Here is a 21,302-nt window from a genome sequence, read left to right as displayed (position 1 = left end):
GGGGGGGGGGGGGGAGTAAGAAAAGGGGGTGGAGATGGATCCATTTCTAACCAGTGATCCCGTTACAGAACCCATCTGCTGCCTTGCAGTCCCAGAACAAAGACCACCTGCGCTGTGACCTCCATCATACAAAGGCCTCCTCGGCTCCTGGAACAACAACAAACATCACTCTTCCAACATGCCCCAAAATCTGAATCAGTCACATTTTTAACCAGGTATCAGACGTGCGTTTCTTTTAAGCACATTTCTGTCACATGCTGCCTTTCTGATAACAGTGTGTTAGGGATCCACCTGAACACCTCTGATGGACTACTACACACAGCTTCACTTTCATCCACGCCAAAAACCAGAGAAGCTTCTTACGTACGATTTCCTGCTCATCTTTGTCACATTTTAAATACAATAGGGGGGTTCTGGGCTGTTAAGTTTCACAATAGAGAACTAATACCATTTTGGTTTTGGGTGAATTATTTTTCACGATGGACAAATTCGACTCCAGTCATGGAGGCTACCTTTAGCTGCGTTCGGCGTCTTGTTGGTGTTCGCCTCAGTTGCTTCTGACGTGGCGCCGCACACAGACAGGTCCATTTTGTCCTCCGTCCCGCCTCCTGGCCTCGGCTCCAGAGGGGAGGATCCTGCTGCTGTTGTTGTCGGTGGCTCTGCTGCCGCTCCAGCTCTGACTGCTTCTGTTCCCGTCGTCTGAGGAGCAGCAGCTTGTTTCGGGCCGGCCGGAGTCACCCTGGTAGAGAACCAATATCTCACCAGGTCTGCTGTCAGACCACTCCTCTCAGCCAGCTCCTGCAACTGAGAGGGGGAAAAAAAACAATAAAAGTCTGAATTCTTTCAGATTTAGGTACTAAACGAGAGAAAGGCGTTGAAGCACAAACAGAAAAATCTACTTTGTTTATGGTTAAATTGTAGTTTTTGTGCCCCTTCATATGTAGACGTTTATTTATGTACACATATACAGAATTGCCTTTTTGCTTTACAATAAATTCACTCAAACAAAATTAAAAATGTCAGCTGATAACTTGTTCTTTACAACTTCTCTAATTGTTTGTGTCTTTATTCATAACGTGGAGGTGACGGTGGTGTGCCAAACTTTGAAAAGATTTTACTAATTTGTTTTTCTGTCTTTAGAAATCTGAAAAAAAGACAGAAAAACAGCAGCTGGTTGACCCAAATTGGTGAAACCTTTTTAAAGTTTGGCACACAAACAAAAAAATCCACCTTCACGGTGAGATATGGTGACTCGGCTCACGTTACGTTTAATGAGAATGTTTTCACTGCTCCACACACACACACACACACTTCATTTAATACATGACGTGCCCACATTGTGTGCTTTAGGCTTTAAAAGAAACTCAAAGAAAAAAGCCATTTTTTCTGATGAGCATTGCAAAACTGGCATAAAAGATGAACTGAAAACTGCGCAGACGTCTTCACCTGAAAGCGGTGTACACTTTGTGTGTTTTGGGGGTAATTCCTAAGGAACTAGCGGCTCGAGGTAAGAAAAAGGAAACTCCAAGACCTGAGTTCTGATTAGAAATTTCTGTGGAAAACCTGAATACTTTCAAAGTTTCACAGCGACTGACATGCTTCCTGTTTGACACCTAATATTAAAAACGTTTCACTCTTCAGTCATTGTGGACGAGCTATAAAATCTAAATATGTGAAGCTCTGATTCTGTCATTCTGTTTTTGAAACTGTCCACTGAAAATGATTTTGAAAGGAGGCATATGATGTGGTTTCAGATTTATTTTACAAGTTACCGCTGGAAGAACTTGTGTGTAAAAAGATTCAACTTTTAGCCCCTCAAACTGGTAAAAAAAGCTGAGAACGTTTTATATTTAAATATAATAGTTTGTCATCTTTAGTACCTGCGATTCTTCCAGCTTGCCGTGCATGTCCAAATGATCCTGCAGGACCTTTGTGTTCTCCTCCTGCAGCTCCTCCTCCAGAGCCATGTTCTGGTACTCCTGCAGCCACTTCAGCAGCCCGTTCTTCTGCACGTATCTGGAGTCCCCAAACCAGCGCACCACCTCGGGTCTGGACAGCCCCGTGCCGGAGATCAGCTCGTCATACTGGGTGGCGCTGGGCCACTGGGTTCGAGCGTAGACTTGTTTGAGCAGGTGAAGTTGCTCTGCTGTCTTTTTGCCTCGGACGGCCGTGGGTTTAGGAGAATGGGACGTTTTTGGTGCTGGGGTGGAGGGCTGGGAGGGTTTGGGGGTGTTGGAGGAGGTGGGGCCCACGGAGGGAGCAGGCGTGCTGCTGGACTGAGCCGATCCGGTCGGATTATCCGACCCCTCGCCCTCCGTTTTGCCGCTGGCCTCCGTCACCTTCAGCATCTTCAGATTTATTTTGATCGGGTTGACTTTGGGTTCTCCTGAACCATCGTCTCTCTGTCTGTCGTCTCCATCGACCTCCATCTCCTCCTCGTCCTCTTTCTGAGCCTGGTCCAGCTCGTCCTTCTTCTTCTCAGCTGCCACTTTCTTCCTCTTCTCAGAGAACCAGCTGTGGATCTCCCTCCTGGTCATCTTGGTCTCAGAGCGCAGCCGGTCCACTTCCTCTCCTGATGGGTCAGAGTTCTGGGCAAAACTGGCCTCAAGGGCTTTAACCTAAATATAACACATGGTGAAGGTTAGTAACCCGCAGGAAATCAGAACAATCAACCAAATGTTTCTACAAATGTTTTGTTTTTTTAATAAAGGGCTGAAAACACAGTAGATCTGTAACATTACAAGTCTTTGTTTTTTTAAATCATACCTTTTTACCATAAAAAATTCCACAAAGAAATTATGACATTAAAACACAGAAACCTAAATACTAGTCAAGTATGTGATCCTGATGAGACATATAGTACATGTTTTTATCTTTGGAAACTGAAGGGACATCAACATATTCTAAATACATACCTTAAATTTGTGACATTTTAATATCTAAAGTTGTTTTAAATTAAAGTTAATTTCTGCTGGAGGTGAAAAACAAGGTTTCATAAACAGTTATACTTAAAAAAAGGAAAGAATCCTCAGGACTGAGCTGTGATTGGTCTCACCTGGTGGGGTTCTCTCTCCTTGTAGCGGACGGCTGTGAAGTCGGGGGAGGGCAGCTTGGGGAGTCGGCGTGAAGGTGTGGTGGGCGAGGTGGGAGTCAGTGTTGCAGGCGGGCTCGGGGGAGTATTACGAGGCGTTTTGGCACCAGAGGCGCCGCTTTCCGACAGATCCACGGGAGTGGCGCCGTCAGAGGCGGCGCCGCTCGGCGGTGTACCCACGGAGCTCCCTGCACCCGAGGCGGCGCTGGCCTTATTCTGTCCTGCCACACCGGAGCGAGGGCCCTTGTGGTTACGAAAGTGGTAGCGCCGGTCACTGAACCACTTGCGGACCTCTCGCACTGTGAGGCCGGTCAGAGAGATGAGACGGTCCACCTCCTCCTGGTCGGGCCACTGGTTCATCAGGAAACTGTCCTTCAGGGTGTTCAGCTGCACCTGAGACTTCTTGCCTTTGTAAAAGATGGGGTCCAACAATGTGCTGACAGGAATTCGAGAGCCAGGTGTGCTGCCAGGCGCTGCTGCAGGGGAAGGGGAGGAAGACTTTGAGGCTGGAGATGAAGCCTCTTGCATTTTGATAGCTGAAGAGTCACTCACAGAGGGATCAGCTTCATCTGCGCTAGTTAAATTATTGTTGGCGCTACCATTAGCATGTTCGCTCTTCTGTCCGTTGTTACCTGTTTTATTGTTAGCAGCTTTGCCTTCTGTGGTTGTCTTAGTGTCACTCTGCGCCACGCTGGTGCTGGCTTTGTTTACATCAGTGTTCTCAGAAATGGCGTGGCTGCTGACATCATTATTGCTCTTGTCAGTAGAGGTGCCTTTAGCGCTGCCATGTTTACCGTTGACACTGCTCACCTTAGCGTTACTATGATTACTGTTTCCAAGACTGAGGTTGATGACACCGGCTTCACTACTGCCGGCGCCCCCTCCCCCACTTTTACAACTTTTACTGCTGGTAATGATGCTGCTCCCCGCGCTGCTGCTGCCCACCACCACGCTGGTGCCTTTGTCCGCCACCACGGCCGCAGCGGGTCGGGCCTGCATGGTGGGTCGAGCCGCTGCCTGGGGCTTGGGCGTCACCGCCAGGGCCACGGGAGCGCTGCTGACCTGGATGCCGTTGGCCACCACGGGCTGTGTGACGATTACCCCTGCCTGGCTGACAAGAGATCCCTGCAAAAACTGAGGGATCCCTGTGGGCCCCAGGGAGGCGGGCAGGACCGTGATTGTGTGCTGAGCTGAGCTGTGGTGACTCCGAGTGTGGTTCTGCATGCTGGCCGGTGCCGTCTGAATGATGGTGTTGAACATCTTCCTCCTGGCCTCCTCGATCTCCTCGGGAGACCAGCTGATGCCTTGCTTTAGTCTCTGAGCTGTGAACCAGATCTTGATCTGTTCTTCGGGGAACTTGGTAACCACGGTCAGGTAGCAAAGCTCAGCCTTCGTGGGGTACGGGAACTTACTGAAGGAGGTCTTCAGAAAAGAAGAGGAGTCCATGGAGGCACTGTAGGTGGGAATGCTGCTCAAAGGAATCATCACCTGGCAGAGACAACATAAACGTGTGCACGAGTGGACTGAATTACTTCACGCCTCATTTTTAAATATATATATTACTGAGACAGAAAACTAACATTTACCTTGGGTAGATTTTGAGAGGACGAAGGTGAAGAAGTTGAGGAAACATTTGAAGAGACTGTGATCGGCGACGAGTGATGAAGGTTTTTGTTTTGAGCTACAGAAACGACCTAAAACAAAATGCATAAACACATAAAGAATGTGAATTATTGTCTTTCAAATGGAAAGAATGAAAAGTCCGTGGCCTTGGAAGATGCTACTCACCTGTGTGATGGGCGTCTTTAGCATCGGTAACGTTGTTGTTCCATTAACAATCTGAATGGCCGAGGGCAGTGTGGTCTTAGTTGTGCCATTGTGGACAATTGTAGGAACGTGGGTGACAGTCACTGTGGCAGCCTCTTTTCTTTCGGACTCCTTGAATGCAGAGATACAGTGCGGCTCTGAGGATGGCTCATCAGAGACCGAGTGAGACACCACGATCCGTTTCGGTTCCGACTTGCCCTTCAGCATCCTCATGATTGGGGTTTTGGTGATAGAAATCTCACCGTCCTTGCTCGTCTCCGTCCCAACCACCACGTGCTGCTCCACCACCACCCTCCTGTCCCTTTTCCTCAGGTGCAGCGTGGTGTTCATTGTGCTGGGGTGAACCCGGGCGTTGTGCAGGGCCAGCCCCTCAAACTTGGGCGCGGAAACGCCGCAGCTCCTGCAAACGAAGCCCGGGTCCGCCCTGAATTCTGGATGCGCGGTGTAGACATGATCCAAGAACAAGTTGAGGTCATGAGTTTCGAAGTTACACGACTTACAGGTGTAAGTGCCGTTATCGTTTTCTGGTTTGGAAGACTCAATGGGGACTAGAGGGCTGAGCCTGTCACTCCCAGAAATCCTGGCTGGACGGACAGGAACCGGAGAGTCCTGCTCAACCTCCTCTACTGAGCGGATAGTCTTACTGGGGATCATGCAAGGCGTAGTCGACTTTCTTTTGCTGGCCATGTTGTGGGGAGTGCTGGTCAAATGGTTAAAAAAAAAAAAAAGGGGGGGAAGGGAAAAAAGTTCTCTCAATTATAAAACAGGCATGAAAGGAGAAGGATGGCGGGACTTGTCCATTGGTCCAAGTGGTTGTCTGAGCAAGTTTTTAGTGGAATCCTAAAAAAAAAAAGAGAGAAAAAGAGAACATATCCGAGTCAGTCTTCATCCACCTGTAATTTAAGCTTCAGTTGTGACATCTTTTAAAATCATGCAGCAAAAACAACAACAACAGAAAGTGCTGGAAAAACTTGTTTCTTCTCAGCTAAAAGTCATGCCCAGATTCCAGCTAAAACATCTGCCGTGCAGGAATTATCACCTTTTGGGGGAAAAAAAAACAATCTCTAATTAGGAACCGCTTGTAAATATTTCATGATAAAAATAAAAATGGAAAAAAAAAAAAAGTCTCATGCAACTTAAGACTGTCTCTTTTTGGAGGCCATTCAAACCAGCTCAGTCTGCTTCTTCACTAGAGGCTTTTTGGGAGCGCTCCTGTCCTACCCCCTTTTCTTTCCCCTCCCCCACACAACTCCGTCTCACTTCCTCTCTTTCAGACACACCCCCACAGAGACGGCACACTGTATTTTCTCCTTAATCCACAGTTTCTGGAGCCCCCTTTAAACACTTTGTTAAAAAAAAAAAAAAATGCAAGATGAATTTCCCACTCATTCATATCATGCCGCTTAAGACAGAGTGTTCTTGGACAGCGAGGGACGTGGGACGTTCAGCTGATGTTTCTTGGAAAGGCTCGCTCGTCGCCCAACGGTGGCAAAGGCAGCATCGGCAGGAACAACCCTGCGTGAGAACGCGCGTCCTAAAGACATTCGCAGCGTCTCCAGCCTCTTTGTCTTCATGCAAAAATGGCGAAGCTTCCTGTGGAGGGCTTCGCTCCTCCTTCCTTTCCCACAGAACACAGAGGCAGTGATGCAGGAGTGAAGGACAGCTCTAGGGCAATTACTCTTCCAGTCACTCTCTGCCCCGACATGACACCTCACGCACAGAGCGGCAAAAGCTCACCAAGCTGCGCCAAGCTGAGAGGTGTTCAACAGGAAAATCTCAAAACCTTAGAAATAGTGCGGCTCATTATCATGCCAAAGGCGATTTGGCAACCTTTGCAATACAACATCCGCCTTTCTAGTAGGTAGACCAAATCTGAGCCGTTCACACTGTTCCTACAGATCACCAGAGCAGCTGTGGGAACGTGGTAAACTCCTCTGAGACTAGTATTTGCCCATTTCTTTGTAGCAATATCATGTTTCTGTCTACATGTTGGGCAGACTCATTCAATTAATCCACTCTTCTCTGATCAAATATGAATTTTTAAATGGCAAACGCTGGGTTTCTCTTGTACCTATAAACATGCACACAAATCCTCGGTTTGCCACACAAAGGTCACGGCACATTAGCTCAGTTAACCCCCACTGGCCCAGGGTGTGACAGAAGGTACAAAGAGTTTGCTGCGTTCAGAAGCCAAAAGCAACTTAGTTCTAGTCTGAATTGACAAAAAAAAAATACGAACAAGCAAGAAATCTCAGCAGTCTAACTGGAAATAATCAGACATATATACATCTGTGGTGAAATTAAATATATATATATATATTTTTTTTAGAGCAAGAAAAGCTTTGGATCTGCATGTGAGGGGTTAACAGGCAATTGAGGTTTGCTACTGTGAGGGAACGTGATGCCCCTTGTCCCCCCTTGCAACCCCCCCACTGAGTGTAACTGCCCTTGGCTTGGGTCGCCGTGCACCTCTCCTGCACCCCCCCCGCCATTCAGTTCTGCATCAGGGGGCACCTCTCTGCCAAGGCAGAGCGGTCACATGACCAACACAAAGGCTTATGGGTGGGCAGTCGCAGCCATCCATCACGTGGTTCTGTTGGGTGTGGGTGGCAGGCGAGAGGAGAAGAGGAGCGAATGGGAGATGATGGTGGGGGATGGGCAGGCCGTTTCGGGGGTGAGGAGGGGGTGTTAACTATCGTGGAGGAAGCACTGAGGTGTTTCTGTGAGGAATTTTCCTCCTTGGTACTCCCCCCACGCCCCCCGCAACCCAGCCTACCCCCGCACTTCTGAGCCCCCTTCTTACTCCAACGTGCGATCACACACGCAGAGCGGCCCTCCCCTCCTCACTGCACTGCAAAGCCTGGAATGTTCTGCCGATGGACATAACCTGGAGTTCAGCTTCACTGTCTGCACACACACACACACGTGTTTCAGTGGCGAAATAACTGTTAAAACAAGCACCCGATGTCTCAGTGAGTCCCATTCGGACATAGAGCTTGGCCAATAACTACAACTCGAAAACCACAACACTGAGGAAATCAGCGAAAACTCAGCCATAGCGAGCGTAGCCAGCAGAGTTCCCGAGGCCTCACACAGGTGATGGGCGAAACAATACAGCCTGAGCTATTATCAGCAAGCCGCTCACGCCTCTGAAGCGCCAGGTTCGGGCAGCTTCTGCTGACTCATCGCCACGAGCGCATCGTCTGATAACTTTGACGTGAACGTCGTGTGTGTATGCTGACTGACCATGTGGCTGTGATGGGGTTGAGTCTGTTATGCGTGTCAGCATTTGCATGTGTGGGTTTCCTGTGAGATTGAGAGTAAGGGCGGGGAGGGGGTGGGTGATCAGGGGCATGTGTGATGCATTTGTGTGTGTGTGTGTGGCGTGTGGGGGTGGGTGTCCGCATGCCTATGTGTAAAGCTTGTTTACCAAGGTAGTATGGTTGCCACTTTTACTGTGTGTGTCACGGCTCTCAGAGTGGCACACAAAGACAAGGTTTGAAACCCAAATAATCTCTGCTTCATCTGTGGCTCAGCACAGCATGACCTCCTTTCATCTCAAGGCCTGACTTGTGCCTCGGCCTCGGCTGTAGTCCTCCGAGTACAGGCGACGGATTGTGCTCAAACGCTCTAGATAGCCTGCAGCTTTTCGCCGCACTGAGATTACTGACGTTAAGCTTGATATCTGTGAGAGAAACAAATGTTGTCCTAATCGAGAAGAAAATACTGTAGGTGGAGGACACAGGTAGGCCTGCCCTGGTTTGCTCCGGGGTTTTTTTTTTTGCCTCCCTGTTCGTCTTTTTTCCACTCTCGTTCCCAACTCTTCACCCTCACTCCCCCTCCCTTTCAAACATCCTCTCCCTCCCTCCCGCTGTTCCCTCTTCTCCTCCCTCTCCGAATAAGTTTGGCTGAGGGAGACAGGTCGGCAGCGGCACTGGTGTGTTACTGTCCCCATGGCAACCACCCCCCCTACCAACCCAATCTCTTTTATACCAGCTCACTTCTCTAAAGCGCACGCATGTGGGTAAACACACAGACGCACACCACCTATGCCATCCAGTCCTTGGCCCAAGCTGGGCTTGTTTGTTCCACACGCCCCTCAGAGTGGTATTTGGAGAGTCCCTGCCCTGCTCCTATTTCAGAGCTCCTCACACGCGGCGTTCATGTTTCTTTGCTAGGTGTGGTCGCCATTTCCGAGGCGTGCTATTGGCCAGAGCTGACGGCGTCCCTTCCTGTTCAGTCTCTGTCCAGACATCTGCCTCGCCTCGTGGCCCTGTTATGAGTGGACTCTGTGGCCTCCGGTGGCCCAGAGTCACACAGGGCTGCTGTAGTCGTGCAGTGAAACACAGGCACAGACGCACAAACAGGACCGAGAACCTGACAGACGCATTTTTGTTTACGAGGGTCCCTAGAAACAACCTTCGGCTAAGTCTGCATTCATAATGTACACACACCCCTTTCCATCTCCCAGTGTTTGCACATCCCCTGCCATGATTTCTTGTATATTTATAGTCCTGACAATCACCACAGAGGCTTCAGTCAGTCACATTCGGACTGACAAACAAAAAGCTCACCACGACAAATGACCACATGTGCACATCTGAAACTTCTGTCCACAGCTGTCCCAGTTCTTACACAACACTGGCAACGATAAGGAAACCTCAATTACAGCGTTCCTACAGTGTCGTTCCCTCTGATCCCCGAGCGCTCACGTGGGGCTGCTCACAGGTCAGGAAGTGGATGGCTGCGTGCGTGGGCTGCGAGCGGCTGCATTGCTGTGGTTGCTGCCGGTGCATGAATTAAAACTGGGCTGCGGGGAGGGGGAGGGAGAGAAAGATGGCGGAGCACCGCGCTCGGTGTTGTCCAACCTAAGATGGCTGACATCACAAGCTGTTCACCAGCCAAACGGAGCGAGTGGCGGCAGCTGCTGACCCAAAAACTGCCCCGCTCTGGACGCGGGAGCGGACCGCGCTGCTCCCCCTGCGAGGCTCTGAAAAGGCTCTTGGAGCAGCCTCGTGTTTTTCTGTTGTTATTTTTGTCACCACGCTTGGAAAAAAAAAAAAAAAAAAAAAAAAACACTGCAAATAAATCGTCACAGCGTGGGTTGGTACAGAGAGGAGAAGCAACTCACTGATGAAAAGTCAATAATATAAGTCTGACACACTAAAAAAAATTGTTAAAGTTCAACTCAGTCACCAGCAGGTTATTGGATGTTAACGACAGAGACTAGTAACTCAAGAACAAAGTGACTTTAGGAGTGAAAAGGCCAAGACATGCCTTTTAAGACAAAAGCAACTCTTGGTGTGCGTCAGCTGCAAACCTTAAGCTGAGAGGAAGAGAGAGAGAGAGAGAGAGAGAGAGAGCAGCTAAGCAGTCTCTGAGTTCAAGCCATCGCCACGGCAACACAACGAAGCACAGCAAGGTGAAGTACATAACGATTAAAACAATCTAAACATATTTGTTGTATTTTTTATATAATTTCCCAAGCTTGCGGTGAACTCTGGCCTTCTGTAGTGTTGTTGTTCCACCTGTGATCACCAGCAGTAATGTGGAAACTGGCTTCCTGTAAGAGCAGAGCACTGTGGGTGATAAACAGACAGCTGGATTAAGCTGGGTGTCTATACCTGAAACTCACGTGGACACCAGACACAAATTAGCAGCCTGGGAGAGCTTGGCTTTAATCCCTGGAGTGACAAACACACACACACGGACACACACTGATGACAACACTGGCATGAGAAATGACCATGGCAACAGCTTGTAGACTCACACTGACTGTTGGGTAACATGCAGTAACAGTGTGACAAAACTTTTGCTGCTTGTTTTTTTTTTATGAAAAATGTGCAAGACTCGATTTCAGACCACAATCTAAATGTCAGCACCTAATATCAATACGTAAAGCGTGATTAAAAATATATATATTAAAAAAAAGTGGGAAATCAAACACAAAAAGGTTACTCCGAACTATAATAAAAAGGTGCAGTTTGAATGAGTTTACTTTAGTAGTTTTCTGGCTATATTGATATGCGATTCTGAAATGGGGTCCGAGCTCAATGTAAACAAAGCACATGACTGACCTACATTAGGCTGGCTGTAGTTAGTATGGCTAAACATATGAGGTAGAGTCAGAGGTGGAAATAAAACACTGAATTTGCTGCAAAACGCAGAAAACAAAAAGGGGCAACTGTTTATAATTTTGTTAAATTAAAAGGCCATGTTAACAGCTGATATGAGAAAGACATTGCGTGGATTTTGTTTATTGCTTTAATTCATTTTGAACCTGTCTTTATGACTTCGCAGTGAGTGCCTCTCAGAGCTTATCTGTAAAAAAGGGAAACAGTGATTTCTGCCCTCTTTATGAATGACACGCTTGAGGAAAGGGAGATGGTTGACAACTCAGAGATTAGTGTAAACACACAACACTTATGTGATTACTACTTATGTGGTGCAGAAGTTGTTTTTTTTTTTTTTTTTTAGGAAATGTGAATATTGTTGTCAAAGTGGCCCAGAAACGGAGCAGGGCTGGCTGAACATCTGAGCGATAAATGATGCATCTTCTGCTCAAGTTAGGCGGAGTGAGCCCCAAACTTAATGGGCTGCTCCGCTGTCGGCCAGCTTCATCAATTCAGAGTGAAGGAAAAAAGGGGACTACGACCCCGCCACCACCACATAAAAAATAAAAAAAAACTACACTTTCTCTCTCCCCCCTCCCTCTCTCCCTCCCTCCCTCCCCTGCCGTCGGTTGTCGCCATTTTAAGCAGGCGACATGCAGCTGGCCAGCGCCGCCGCTGAGCCCGAAAAGCCCGCAAAGGTGAGGCTCCGCGTCAAGTTTCAGAAAACACGAGCGAACATGTGCACGAGAAGAGCCCACTCACCGTCCCTTGGAGCCCCGGCGGATGAAGCGCAGGGTTTATTAAAAAAAAAAAAAAAAGTTTACACTGACATGAGCTCATACACAGGAGCCCAATAACGGAGCGGAGGTTTGGGGCTTCACTGATGGCAACTTAAAGGTGTGAGACCCCCTCCGTCCATCGGCGGGACGGCAGACGTGACGCCGGCACCGGACCGGTCCCGACGACGGTCCTCTCCTTCGCTCTCTCCGCGCTTGTTTATGTCGAGCGGCTTCACGGGCGTCAGGAGCAGAAAAAAAAGCAGGCGGCCGAGGGGAGGAAAATACGACGGACGTAACCGAGGGAAGGAGACGCACACGTGACGCCGACGTCACTGACGGTTGAGTTGGCGTGAGGTTCTCGAGCTCTCTGCTGCTGCGCCGCGGAGGGCCGGAGTGGAGTCGGGTATCTCGCTGCGGCTGCGAGCCGCCGGCACATCTGGCCTCGGTGGGTGTCCGAGGGGAGCGAACACGGTGTGGGTTAAACGTGATGTTCCAGCGACCCACACCTGTCCCCCTCCTCCCAGGTAACTTCTCTTAAAGAGACAGTACCACCGCCCCCCCAAATAAATGAGCTCCTGATGTCGCCTCGTCGAGTGAGGTGAAGTGAAGTTAGTCACAATCAGGAGTTTTTAAATACCTGAAAAGTTTCAAAACGACACGTAGTTTGTTGAAATCTGGCGTTTAATCACCTGGCCTGCCAACAAGTAGTTGAATTTTAGACAGTGCTGGTTAGAAAACTGGATCTTTACTGTCTTTAGTGATGCCATCAGGAATTCCAGCTGTATTAAAATAAAGGTTCACCTTGTGAAGTTTCACAATGACAACAGACATTATAAGAAGGGATTTCCCGGCGCTACGGAAGCCGGCAGAGAAACATGGTCAATTTGAAAAAAAAATGAAAAGGATTTTTTTTTTCTTGTAAGTCATACCTGCAAGAAAACTTCAGTTAAAAGGTAGATTGGGAAGATAATACGTTGTTTTAGTTACTGGGATCGTTACGCGGTGACTCATTTTTACACAACTCTCAATTACAGCAACCTTTTTTGTGTTTTTTTGCTCTGCAGCCTGCGTTCGCCTGACTTGGTTTGCCAGCACAGGTCACAGGAGGGCATTTTGGGGGGCTTTTTTAATGCGTAAATACAAACATTTACTGGAGGAGGTTGGCTTTTAAAAAAAAATACCTTCAAGTTTCTGAAATGTGACTGGGAAATTTTTACTGGGTCGCAGCAGATACATCCTGGAGCACGTGCCCCTGGTAAAACGGGTCCGGCTACGTCTATGTTTACACACACTGATAGTTTGCACTTTCAGAAAGCAGATTCATATTGTTGTAGAAATGTAATTTTGATGTTTTTTTTATGATTTAGACCTTTTCAAACCTTAATTATTTGACTCTCAAAGCTATAACTGTGGGGACATGTTTCAGCACACGTTCTTAGCATGTGTGAATGACCCCGAACACCATAAGAATAGTATAATATCAAATATATATTATGTATTGCACACTAACTGCACGTTGTTCTATTTGAAAATATGCTGTGTAATTTGGACAGACTGCCGTCATAATTTACTCACTTTTCTTGCAGGATTTAAGTGGTTGCAAAATGTTGCACACATTTTGCTCATTTTTTCAGCAGCACCCTCCGCACCCCGGCCCATAATTTCACAAGATTTACCAAACCAATGAACTGTCTCGTCAAGAAAATATTTGAGTGATTAACCCACTGCGATATTAGTTAGTGGCAGAAGAATTTAAAAAATCTTATGACTAAAGTAGGGCTGAAACTCTGCTTTTGTGGAGACAAGATAAAATAATTTAATTATGTTGTTTTGGAACAGAAACGGGGTTATTTTCTGCATCAAGTCATTTTAGTTTCAGTTGTTTATCTAACTTTTTAATAGACGTCAAATAAAGTTGTTGCTTTTTTTTCACAGAGAGGCAACAAAAAGTGTGACCTACAGTATTTGATATTAGGCGGGTGGTCATATTGATATGGCTGATTATTGTGCATCTACTGTAATGGGGTCAATATTGCATCCTAACTACAATACTCTCTTGTCTGACAGTTCTTTAGGGCCAAATGAATCTCCAACCTCGAGTCTTCCCTCTGCTTCTGATGCTGCAGTGCAAGTGCAACATGATGTCACATCCTCTACATCTTCCTGAAGGTGACTCATCTCCAAAACTCAAAGCAAAAACTGAAAATCCCCAACGCAGAGGCCTTAAAACAGATCTATTTTAGATGAATCATCAGTCTAAATGCAACTTTAAGTGAGTAGCTAGGACATTTCCCAGAAACAGAATAAAAAAAAATGATCTTGCATACTTTATTTCAAGATATGTTAGATTTAATGCGAGCCTTATAACGAGTAGGACTTCTCTTCGTCTAACCTGGACCCTCGCCGTCCATCAACTGGTCAATCATTTGAACTCGTTTTTAGGACCAATTCCACATTACAGCCGCTATTACTCATCCCTGTATGTGTGACTCTTGGGCAGTAAGGATGGCTTTGAGTGAACAGAGTTAATTACGACTGAGTCCCTCTGCTGGACACGACAGGAGATAACCCTCTATAATCCTCTGTACTTAATTTACTTTAGCTGCTTTGAGGAGGTTTCACAAATCTGGCATTATATCTCCCTATCAAAAGATGTTTACATTCACTAAATTTATTATTTATTGATTTAAATAAAACTGAAGTAATTATTAAAGTTAGCTGATTAGCTGAGATTTTTTTTAAAAACACATTAATAAACTGGTCCTAGATGTTAAATATTGCCTCTTATCACACATAGGAGCAAGACGCCAAAACTGTAAGAGACACAAATCTACCACAAAGCAGGCAGACATGCTTAGTTTTTGTTTTGTCTCCAACTGTGTCTCTTCTTGAGGGTTTGAGTGGTTTTTATTGCGGTAATCTTATATTTTCAGTTTTGTTATTTATGTGTAAGTGTAGTAACTGGACACTTTCCCGTGGTCATTTATCATCTTTTTAGTACCTTTATGGTTATTTTGTGTCATCATTGGGGTATTTTACATCTCCACCATCGTTCATTTCTGTCACAACTTGGTAATTGTGTGTCTCTTTGTGATAAAGGTGTGTCTCAGGGGTTATATTTTGGTGCTAAATTGGTCAGTCTATGAAGTTTTGTGAAAGTTTTTTTCTGTGAAATTTAATTTCCCTTTGGAATTAATAAAGTATTTTTGAATTGAATTGAATTGAATTGAAGTGCATGGCTCATATTGTTTCTCTTTTTGTATAGTTTTTATTTTTTAAACATATTTTTTCTGTTTATTTATAGCATTACTTATATGTTTTAAGCTACTCTGATGCTGTTTTTTAAAAAATATTTCTTGGTTATGGTTTACAGGTAAACATTGGTAGCTTTACATCTGTTTGTTGTTGTTATTTTATTTGTGCTTACAAATGGAAAACCTAAATATAAAATATTTGAGACCGCTGTTAAAAGCCAAGCCTAGTAGTTGTAGCCCTATTTAATGCAGTAGTTGTGAAAATGTTTTGGGTGACTCAAATGTAAAACTAGCTGTGCATACTTTTAATTTTTGAAAGCGTATTTAGTTGTTGTTCGCAATGACACATTTTGTCCGACGGAGGTCGCTGTGAGTTTCATTGATAATTTTTTTGCCACAGGGTTGCAGAAACGTCGCATTCTCTGATTGGCTGGGGCGGGCTGGGGTTGAAGAGTTCTGCGCATGCTCCGACTCCCATTAACGGTTAGCCTCTGGAATCTGTCAGCTCAGCGGAGGGAAGATTCTTTTAATACCTTCAAATATTCCTGCGCGCTGTCTTCCTTTGTTCGGCCTTGGGGATTCAAGCCTTTTTTAAGCTGCCATCGAACTTGGTTTCCAACTTTGCGGCGTGTTTTGTTAAAGGAAAGAGCAGAATGTCGAGCAGTAGTTCAAAGCGGAAAGAAGAAAGTCATTTGGCGAATGGGGGTGTAAAACAGTCCACATGGAGCAAAGCTTTCTGCAGTACTGCTGTTTGGGAAGAGAAGGTGGGTCATTTACTATGCTGCTGTTTTTTCTTCCCCAGTTTTGTCCTATTGCGCTTTCTGTTTTTGTCTCCAAATTCTGAATGCACTCACTTTTCTGTCATTTATAGAGCTAGCTGCAGCTAGCATAGCTATGCTGCTAAGGATTATAATCTGGTGTTCATGTGGGGTTTGTGGATTGTCAAATCCTGAGAGGTACTGGTGTTTTGGACCTTGCTCTCAACAGCAAGGACCTTTAAACACGGCTCATGTTTATTTAAATGAAACTTAGAAATCAAGTCACTGTGTCTAAAACCCAGGTATTTTAATTTATAATTTCGTCACTGCCTGACCTCAGTCAGATACTCTTTAATTTAAAGACTGTTTATAATCATTGGAATCAGTCAAGTTCTCAAAAGAAATTAGCATTTTCCCATATTGGGAAGACTGCCACAAGAGAAAATCTACCTTTTTTGGTCCATTGCACAATTAGTGAGAGTTGCTAATTAATGTCCTATTGATTGATTTCCTTTAAGATTTAGTATTATTTGAAGTTTTTTTTTGTTTCATCCCAAGCATCAAATAATCAGTAATAGTTATTGTCTTCATTCCAACCTAATATCCAATTATTGTTAAGTCATTCCTTACATTTAGTAAAAAAAAACAAAAAACAAGTTATTGGACAGAGCAACTTCACAAATGACACTTTTCAAAGGTAATGAAATGCCATTCTCCTGAGTTTTTTTGTTTTTATTAGTTTATTTTTAGGAAGTTTTTCTTTTGAGTGAGTCTCAAATTTCAAAGACATTCATTTGTGACTCTCAATTGTTTGTGAAGAGTGCAGGTGTGTATTATTGTCTTGTCTCTCAGAGTTAACGTTGTGATCGACTGGTCGCCTGTTCGAAGTGTGGGCTACGTGTCGGTGTCAGCTGAGATCACTATTCGGGGTCAAATACATCTGGATCAGTAACAGATGTGACAACGCTCGTTCATGACACAGATGAATTTTCAAGTTACAGCTGCTGCATTAAAGAAAAAAAAACAGTTCAAATCAAAGTTTAAAAGGACGCTGTTCGTAGGTGTTAGTGTAGTTTTGTTGTAATGTCTGTGTTTACACTTTAATTTGAATTAACATTTCTATGTTTCCTTTCACAGGATGAGTTTTTAGATGTGATTTATTGGCTCCGACAAATTATTGCAGTAATCCTTGGTGTGATATGGGGTGTTGTGCCGCTGAAAGGATTTCTGGGAATAGCCATGTAGGTATTGTGTGGTCTTATCTTGACATTGCACTGAAGAAACATGCTGAGGAGTTGACGTCTTTTTGTTTGTGTGCTCCGTTAGTTTCTGCGTCATCAACGCTGGACTCCTGTACGTATACTTCAGCAGCTTTCAGCAGATTGACGAAGAGGAATACGGAGGGACGTGGGAGCTCACCAAAGAAGGCTTCATGACATCTTTTGCTCTGTTTCTGGTGGGTATGCTTATGTCTAAAGACATTTTTTTGCAAAATATTGCAGAGTTGGTCAGGCTTATAGTGAAAACAGAAGTTCAAATTGAAGCATATATGTGAGTTTTTTTTTTTTATTCATTTATTTTAGTCCTATTGTGAAACTACTGAATGCAATGTAATGTTGGCTGCCCTGAATCTGGTGGAGGTGATGAACAGTGTGGACTGGGGGGAAGCATCTGTGCTTTTTTACCTTTTAACAAAATCTGGAAGGAAAGTAATATTGAGGGTAAAGAGCATAGCGGAGGTAATAGTTTGTTCAGCTTTGTTCTCTTGTTGAGGACGTTTTTACTGCTCTCCCATCACACGGCCCGGTGTAGTAATATTTTTTAATGGCTCATAATATCTCTGACATGCTTTAGAAGTTTGAACATTAAAAATTAAACACTAGATCTCATAAAAGACTCGTACATCCCTGGGTTGCCTCAGGTGCAAGACGGGCTCTCTTAAAGGGCTAGTTCAGCTTCTATGAATTGGGGTTGTACGCTGTGTTGTAAATTTTTTACAAAGCGTCACCTTTGCACCAGATTATTTACAGACATCTGTGCTTATTTACACTAAAGTCCGTCCATACTGGAACATGGTTTGTTGTTGGTTGCAACAGATTTGTGTGTGAACATTGTGCTGCAGCAAAGACAAAGTGTCCACAGTTTAACCATCTAATTAAAACAGAATGCAGTGTCAGAATCCAAAACATATTGTGCTTAAGGGTCTTTAAAATTTTATTTTGTAAGTTTTTAGTTCTTTTAGATGGGTGCAATTTGTTCCTAAATGAATGAGTAGCAGTTAGCTTGACTCTTTCGAGAGAATTTATCTAATTCTTCATCCTGAAATTGTTTTGACTGCAGTCTGTCAACAACAAGACTCCAACTGATTGGAATTACTTAAAACCGCACTTTTGAACTATCTCTAATACAGTGTGGGGAAATCTTTAACAAGTTTTTGTCTTACTTTTGTCTGACAGACTGAGACTTTGGAAGATTCAAATAGTGTGGCATGTGGCAATAGTGTGGCATGCACACTAAAAGTATGAAGTATGCATCAGTCTGTTAGCACGTTTGTCTCTCAGCAGGAAGGTCTGTGATTTGTTTGAGCTGCGTGGAGTTTGCTTGTTCACCCTTATATGTGTTAGGGTTCAGAAACATCCATGTTTTGTTGCCGTATGACTCTCTGCAGGGGAGCTTGTGTGGGTGTTTGTTTTGTATCAACCCTGTGATGGATGAGCTCCATCCAAGGGTCTTGAACAGGACAAAGTGGGTGCATCAGATGAATGTATTTCCAAAGATTTTTTGCTGTTTTTAAAGTGTACAAATGAATGTTTTATTCTTTTTAGACAAATAATTTTCCTTCTCCTCCTTCACCAGGTGGTGTGGATAATCTTTTACACAGCTCTACATTTTGACTGAGACAAAGTCACAAGGAATTAAAACGAACATTTCTCTTGAATTAAATTGACGAAACTAAAGAACTTCATGGTTTGGGAATCTCAGAACTCCGTACGTACACTGACCTCTCAGTATGCAGTGCACCATGGGAATCCGAGTGCGCTGAACAAGATCCAGCAAGAACACAGTGATGAACAAAGTCAAATGCTGTACATCTCTCTAATTTTCCATTTTTTTAAAAGACATTTCGCATTACACGTCTTAAATTGTTTAACTCATGAGCTGATCGGTGAAGTTACTGTGGAAGGCTAATAAAGAAAGTGTCATCCTTTTTTGTTTTTATGTTTAAAGAACTCAACATGTCAAACAAAACTATCTTTTTAAGAGATTTGTTTTGTAGCTTCACTCTTCAATGACCATTCTGAGGTTTTACTCTTAAATGGGTGTCGCCGAAAGTAGGAATCAACATTATCAGCTGCTGCATGTGTCCGCAGTTTTTAACATATTAAAATGTGACTCCAGAATTTGTTTTTGTTTTTTCTTTTCATTGAGACTGTTTCTCAAATGTCAGATGCCTAATCACCGTGGTAATTGTAACTAATCAGAGCTAATATTTGACATCTAACATCAAAACAAATGCTGGTTGAGTGACGAACACGTTTGTTTTCAGTCTTAAAGTTTTAATGTTGTCACTTTAGTCAGGAAATAATGTTGATCCAAGTAAAGAGGAGAAAACCTGCCTGTTGTGATAAAAATGCGAATGTTCAGGTTTGTTTTTTTTTTTTTTTTGAGCTGAACTTGAACTGTGCACTGCCGTGATTTGCTTTTAGTGTCTGTCATTTATTAATACGATTAAGATTTAAAAAAAACTATTTAATTCTAGTTCATCACAAGTAGCTTCCATGTAGGTTTTCTTTGTTTTGAAAATAATTTAAAGTCTGTACCATGTTCTGTTTGTCAGATCCACCTGGTATTACAGATTGATTTGTATTTATGTTATATCATGATCGATGTAACATATTTCTCAGTATTTTATAGTGAAGAACTTTGGAGAACAGTTCTTGCAAAGATGCTATGATACTGTCATATGCAGCGGGTGTTTTGAAAGGATTGTATTTTCTGATCAAATCTTTTGGGAATCATTAAACATGGGCTTCATTTGGCCTCCATTTTCAATGACAGAAGCATGTTTTTCATTGAAATGCTTAAAAAATGGTTCATTTTAGTCAAGTCTTTGCTGTCTAATATTTCTTACTTTTTACGCAGTTAATAAAAAATGGATAATTATTAAATATAGGGAATTAGAGACCTCAATGGAACTATCATTCAATATTTTTCTGTAAAATCTTTTAGCTGTAATAACACTGTTCAGATTCATATGAAAAAATACAGAAATCAAGATTTAAACCCAGTTTTTTTACATATAGTGGCCAAACCGACTAATAAACACAAGTTATAAAATTCAATTTTTAACTCAAGTATTTTAGCAAGACGTTGAAAAGCAAAATGTCAATAAGGTAGCTCAAAAGTATAAGGATCCACTAAACGTTCCATTTTTGGGTGTCAGTTTCATAAAAGTAGAATTTAGCAATCCAGGCTAAGAGCTGAAAGCTGGAATTGATCAAACCTGATCTGAGACTCTTAATTGGTTTCACAAACTCCAAGGCAGGCTGAGGATGAGGAGAAACTATGACAAAGATGCCAGACCTATTTGCATATCTAACATCACAAGCAGAATTTATATACCTACTTTACATTAGGTGTCACTGAGTCAATCCACTCAGTTTATTTATGGAAATAATGATGACCACAGTGAAATTACAAAATAGATTTTCTATTTGTGGGCCTAGTTTTACTGTTGGAATGTTAAATACTTAATAAAAATAGGACTGAATAAAAACATGGATTAAGTGTTTTAAATACCTGCTCAGAAAATCATTTCTGATCAGATGATTAATTGAGCCTGTGGATGACTGGAGCATTTTGTGTAACCAAATCAAGGACAGGATAAACAAAAACAATCCTTGCTTAATCCCATATCTTTTGTGAAAAAAAAAACCTAAATCATTTTGTTACGTGATGCTAGATGAAAACCTGGAGATCCTAATCCGGGGATTTACGTGAGGGGCCGCGTACTTCCGGGTGTAAACAAAACGACGCCATACTGTTGGAGGCGCCAGCGAGCTCAAAACATAACCTGTAACATTTATTTATATTGATATAATATACTAACTTCACTCCGCAGCTTGCAAATGTTCTCTCACATCTCTTGCCTTGACTTAGACAGAACTGAGTTAAATAGCTGGCAGAAAAGCGTCGCTAAGCAGACGCTTGTTGTTTTAAAAACTCACAACGTCATTCATAAATCTCCGAAGAAAGCCCGGATAGTGACGTCATCTCAGGAAGAAAAAAAAAGTATCGTGACGTAGAAGCCAAGATGGCGGCTCCCCACTCCACCATGAGATTTTGGAAGCCGGGTAAGTGTGAAAAAGCTAAAGATTAAAACGTGTAATGTAGTTCCCCCCCCCTTTTTTTGAGTTTGCGTGAAGGCTGCAGCCGGTGTTTGTGAAGCGGGGAGTGTCGGAGCGGCAGCGGCGGTGTTC

At 43.9% G+C, this 21,302-nt stretch overlaps 3 protein-coding genes across 3 annotated transcripts in view; 2 read left to right on the top strand and 1 right to left on the bottom strand.

Annotated features, from left to right (window-relative positions):
- Nucleotides 1–6: 6 nt before the first annotated feature.
- Nucleotides 7–12,125, bottom strand: zhx3 (zinc fingers and homeoboxes 3). The gene is made up of 7 exons (XM_017415125.3): nt 11,794–12,125; nt 4,880–5,758; nt 4,678–4,785; nt 3,056–4,579; nt 1,881–2,618; nt 513–804; nt 7–147 (listed from the first exon to the last, which is right to left on the bottom strand). The coding sequence occupies exons 2-7, from the start codon at nt 5,603–5,605 to the stop codon at nt 125–127; spliced, it is 3,411 nt and encodes a 1,136-aa protein (XP_017270614.1). The 5' UTR covers nt 5,606–5,758; nt 11,794–12,125; the 3' UTR covers nt 7–124.
- Nucleotides 12,126–15,517: 3,392 nt separating this feature from the next.
- rab5if (RAB5 interacting factor) lies at nt 15,518–19,878 on the top strand. Its single transcript, XM_017415002.3, has 4 exons — nt 15,518–15,828; nt 16,960–17,063; nt 17,149–17,278; nt 18,679–19,878. Exons 1-4 carry the CDS (start codon nt 15,718–15,720, stop codon nt 18,718–18,720), a joined length of 387 nt encoding a protein of 128 aa, XP_017270491.1. The 5' UTR covers nt 15,518–15,717; the 3' UTR covers nt 18,721–19,878.
- A 1,206-nt stretch (nt 19,879–21,084) lies between these two features.
- zgc:158828 (probable ATP-dependent RNA helicase DHX35) overlaps nt 21,085–21,302 on the top strand; it is a 7,936-nt gene continuing 7,718 nt past the window's right edge. The window contains exon 1 of the mRNA XM_017414988.2: nt 21,085–21,176. Coding sequence (XP_017270477.1) covers nt 21,137–21,176 — 40 coding nt within the window. The 5' untranslated portion in view covers nt 21,085–21,136. The remainder of the gene's footprint in view (nt 21,177–21,302) is intronic.

Source organism: Kryptolebias marmoratus, linkage group LG8, assembly GCF_001649575.2.
Source record: "Kryptolebias marmoratus isolate JLee-2015 linkage group LG8, ASM164957v2, whole genome shotgun sequence".
NCBI lineage: Eukaryota > Metazoa > Chordata > Actinopteri > Cyprinodontiformes > Rivulidae > Kryptolebias > Kryptolebias marmoratus.
Note: the sequence above shows the minus strand (reverse complement) of the source record. Positions and strands in the feature narration are given on the sequence as shown.

Bases quoted from the DNA above. Each gene is read 5' to 3' on its own strand.
- zhx3 (XM_017415125.3), bottom strand. From the start codon at position 5,605: ATGGCCAGCAAAAGAAAGTCGACTACGCCTTGCATGATCCCCAGTAAG. The intron at 805-1,880 runs GTACTAAAGATG...TCCCCCTCTCAG, and splicing joins GCAAGCTGGAAGAATCGCAG to TTGCAGGAGCTGGCTGAGAG. The intron at 148-512 runs GTAGCCTCCATG...TTGTTGTTCCAG, and splicing joins GACGCCGAACGCAGCTAAAG to GAGCCGAGGAGGCCTTTGTA.
- rab5if (XM_017415002.3), top strand. From the start codon at position 15,718: ATGTCGAGCAGTAGTTCAAAGCGGAAAGAAGAAAGTCATTTGGCGAAT. The intron at 15,829-16,959 runs GTGGGTCATTTA...TTCCTTTCACAG, and splicing joins CTGCTGTTTGGGAAGAGAAG to GATGAGTTTTTAGATGTGAT. The intron at 17,279-18,678 runs GTGGGTATGCTT...CTCCTTCACCAG, and splicing joins CATCTTTTGCTCTGTTTCTG to GTGGTGTGGATAATCTTTTA.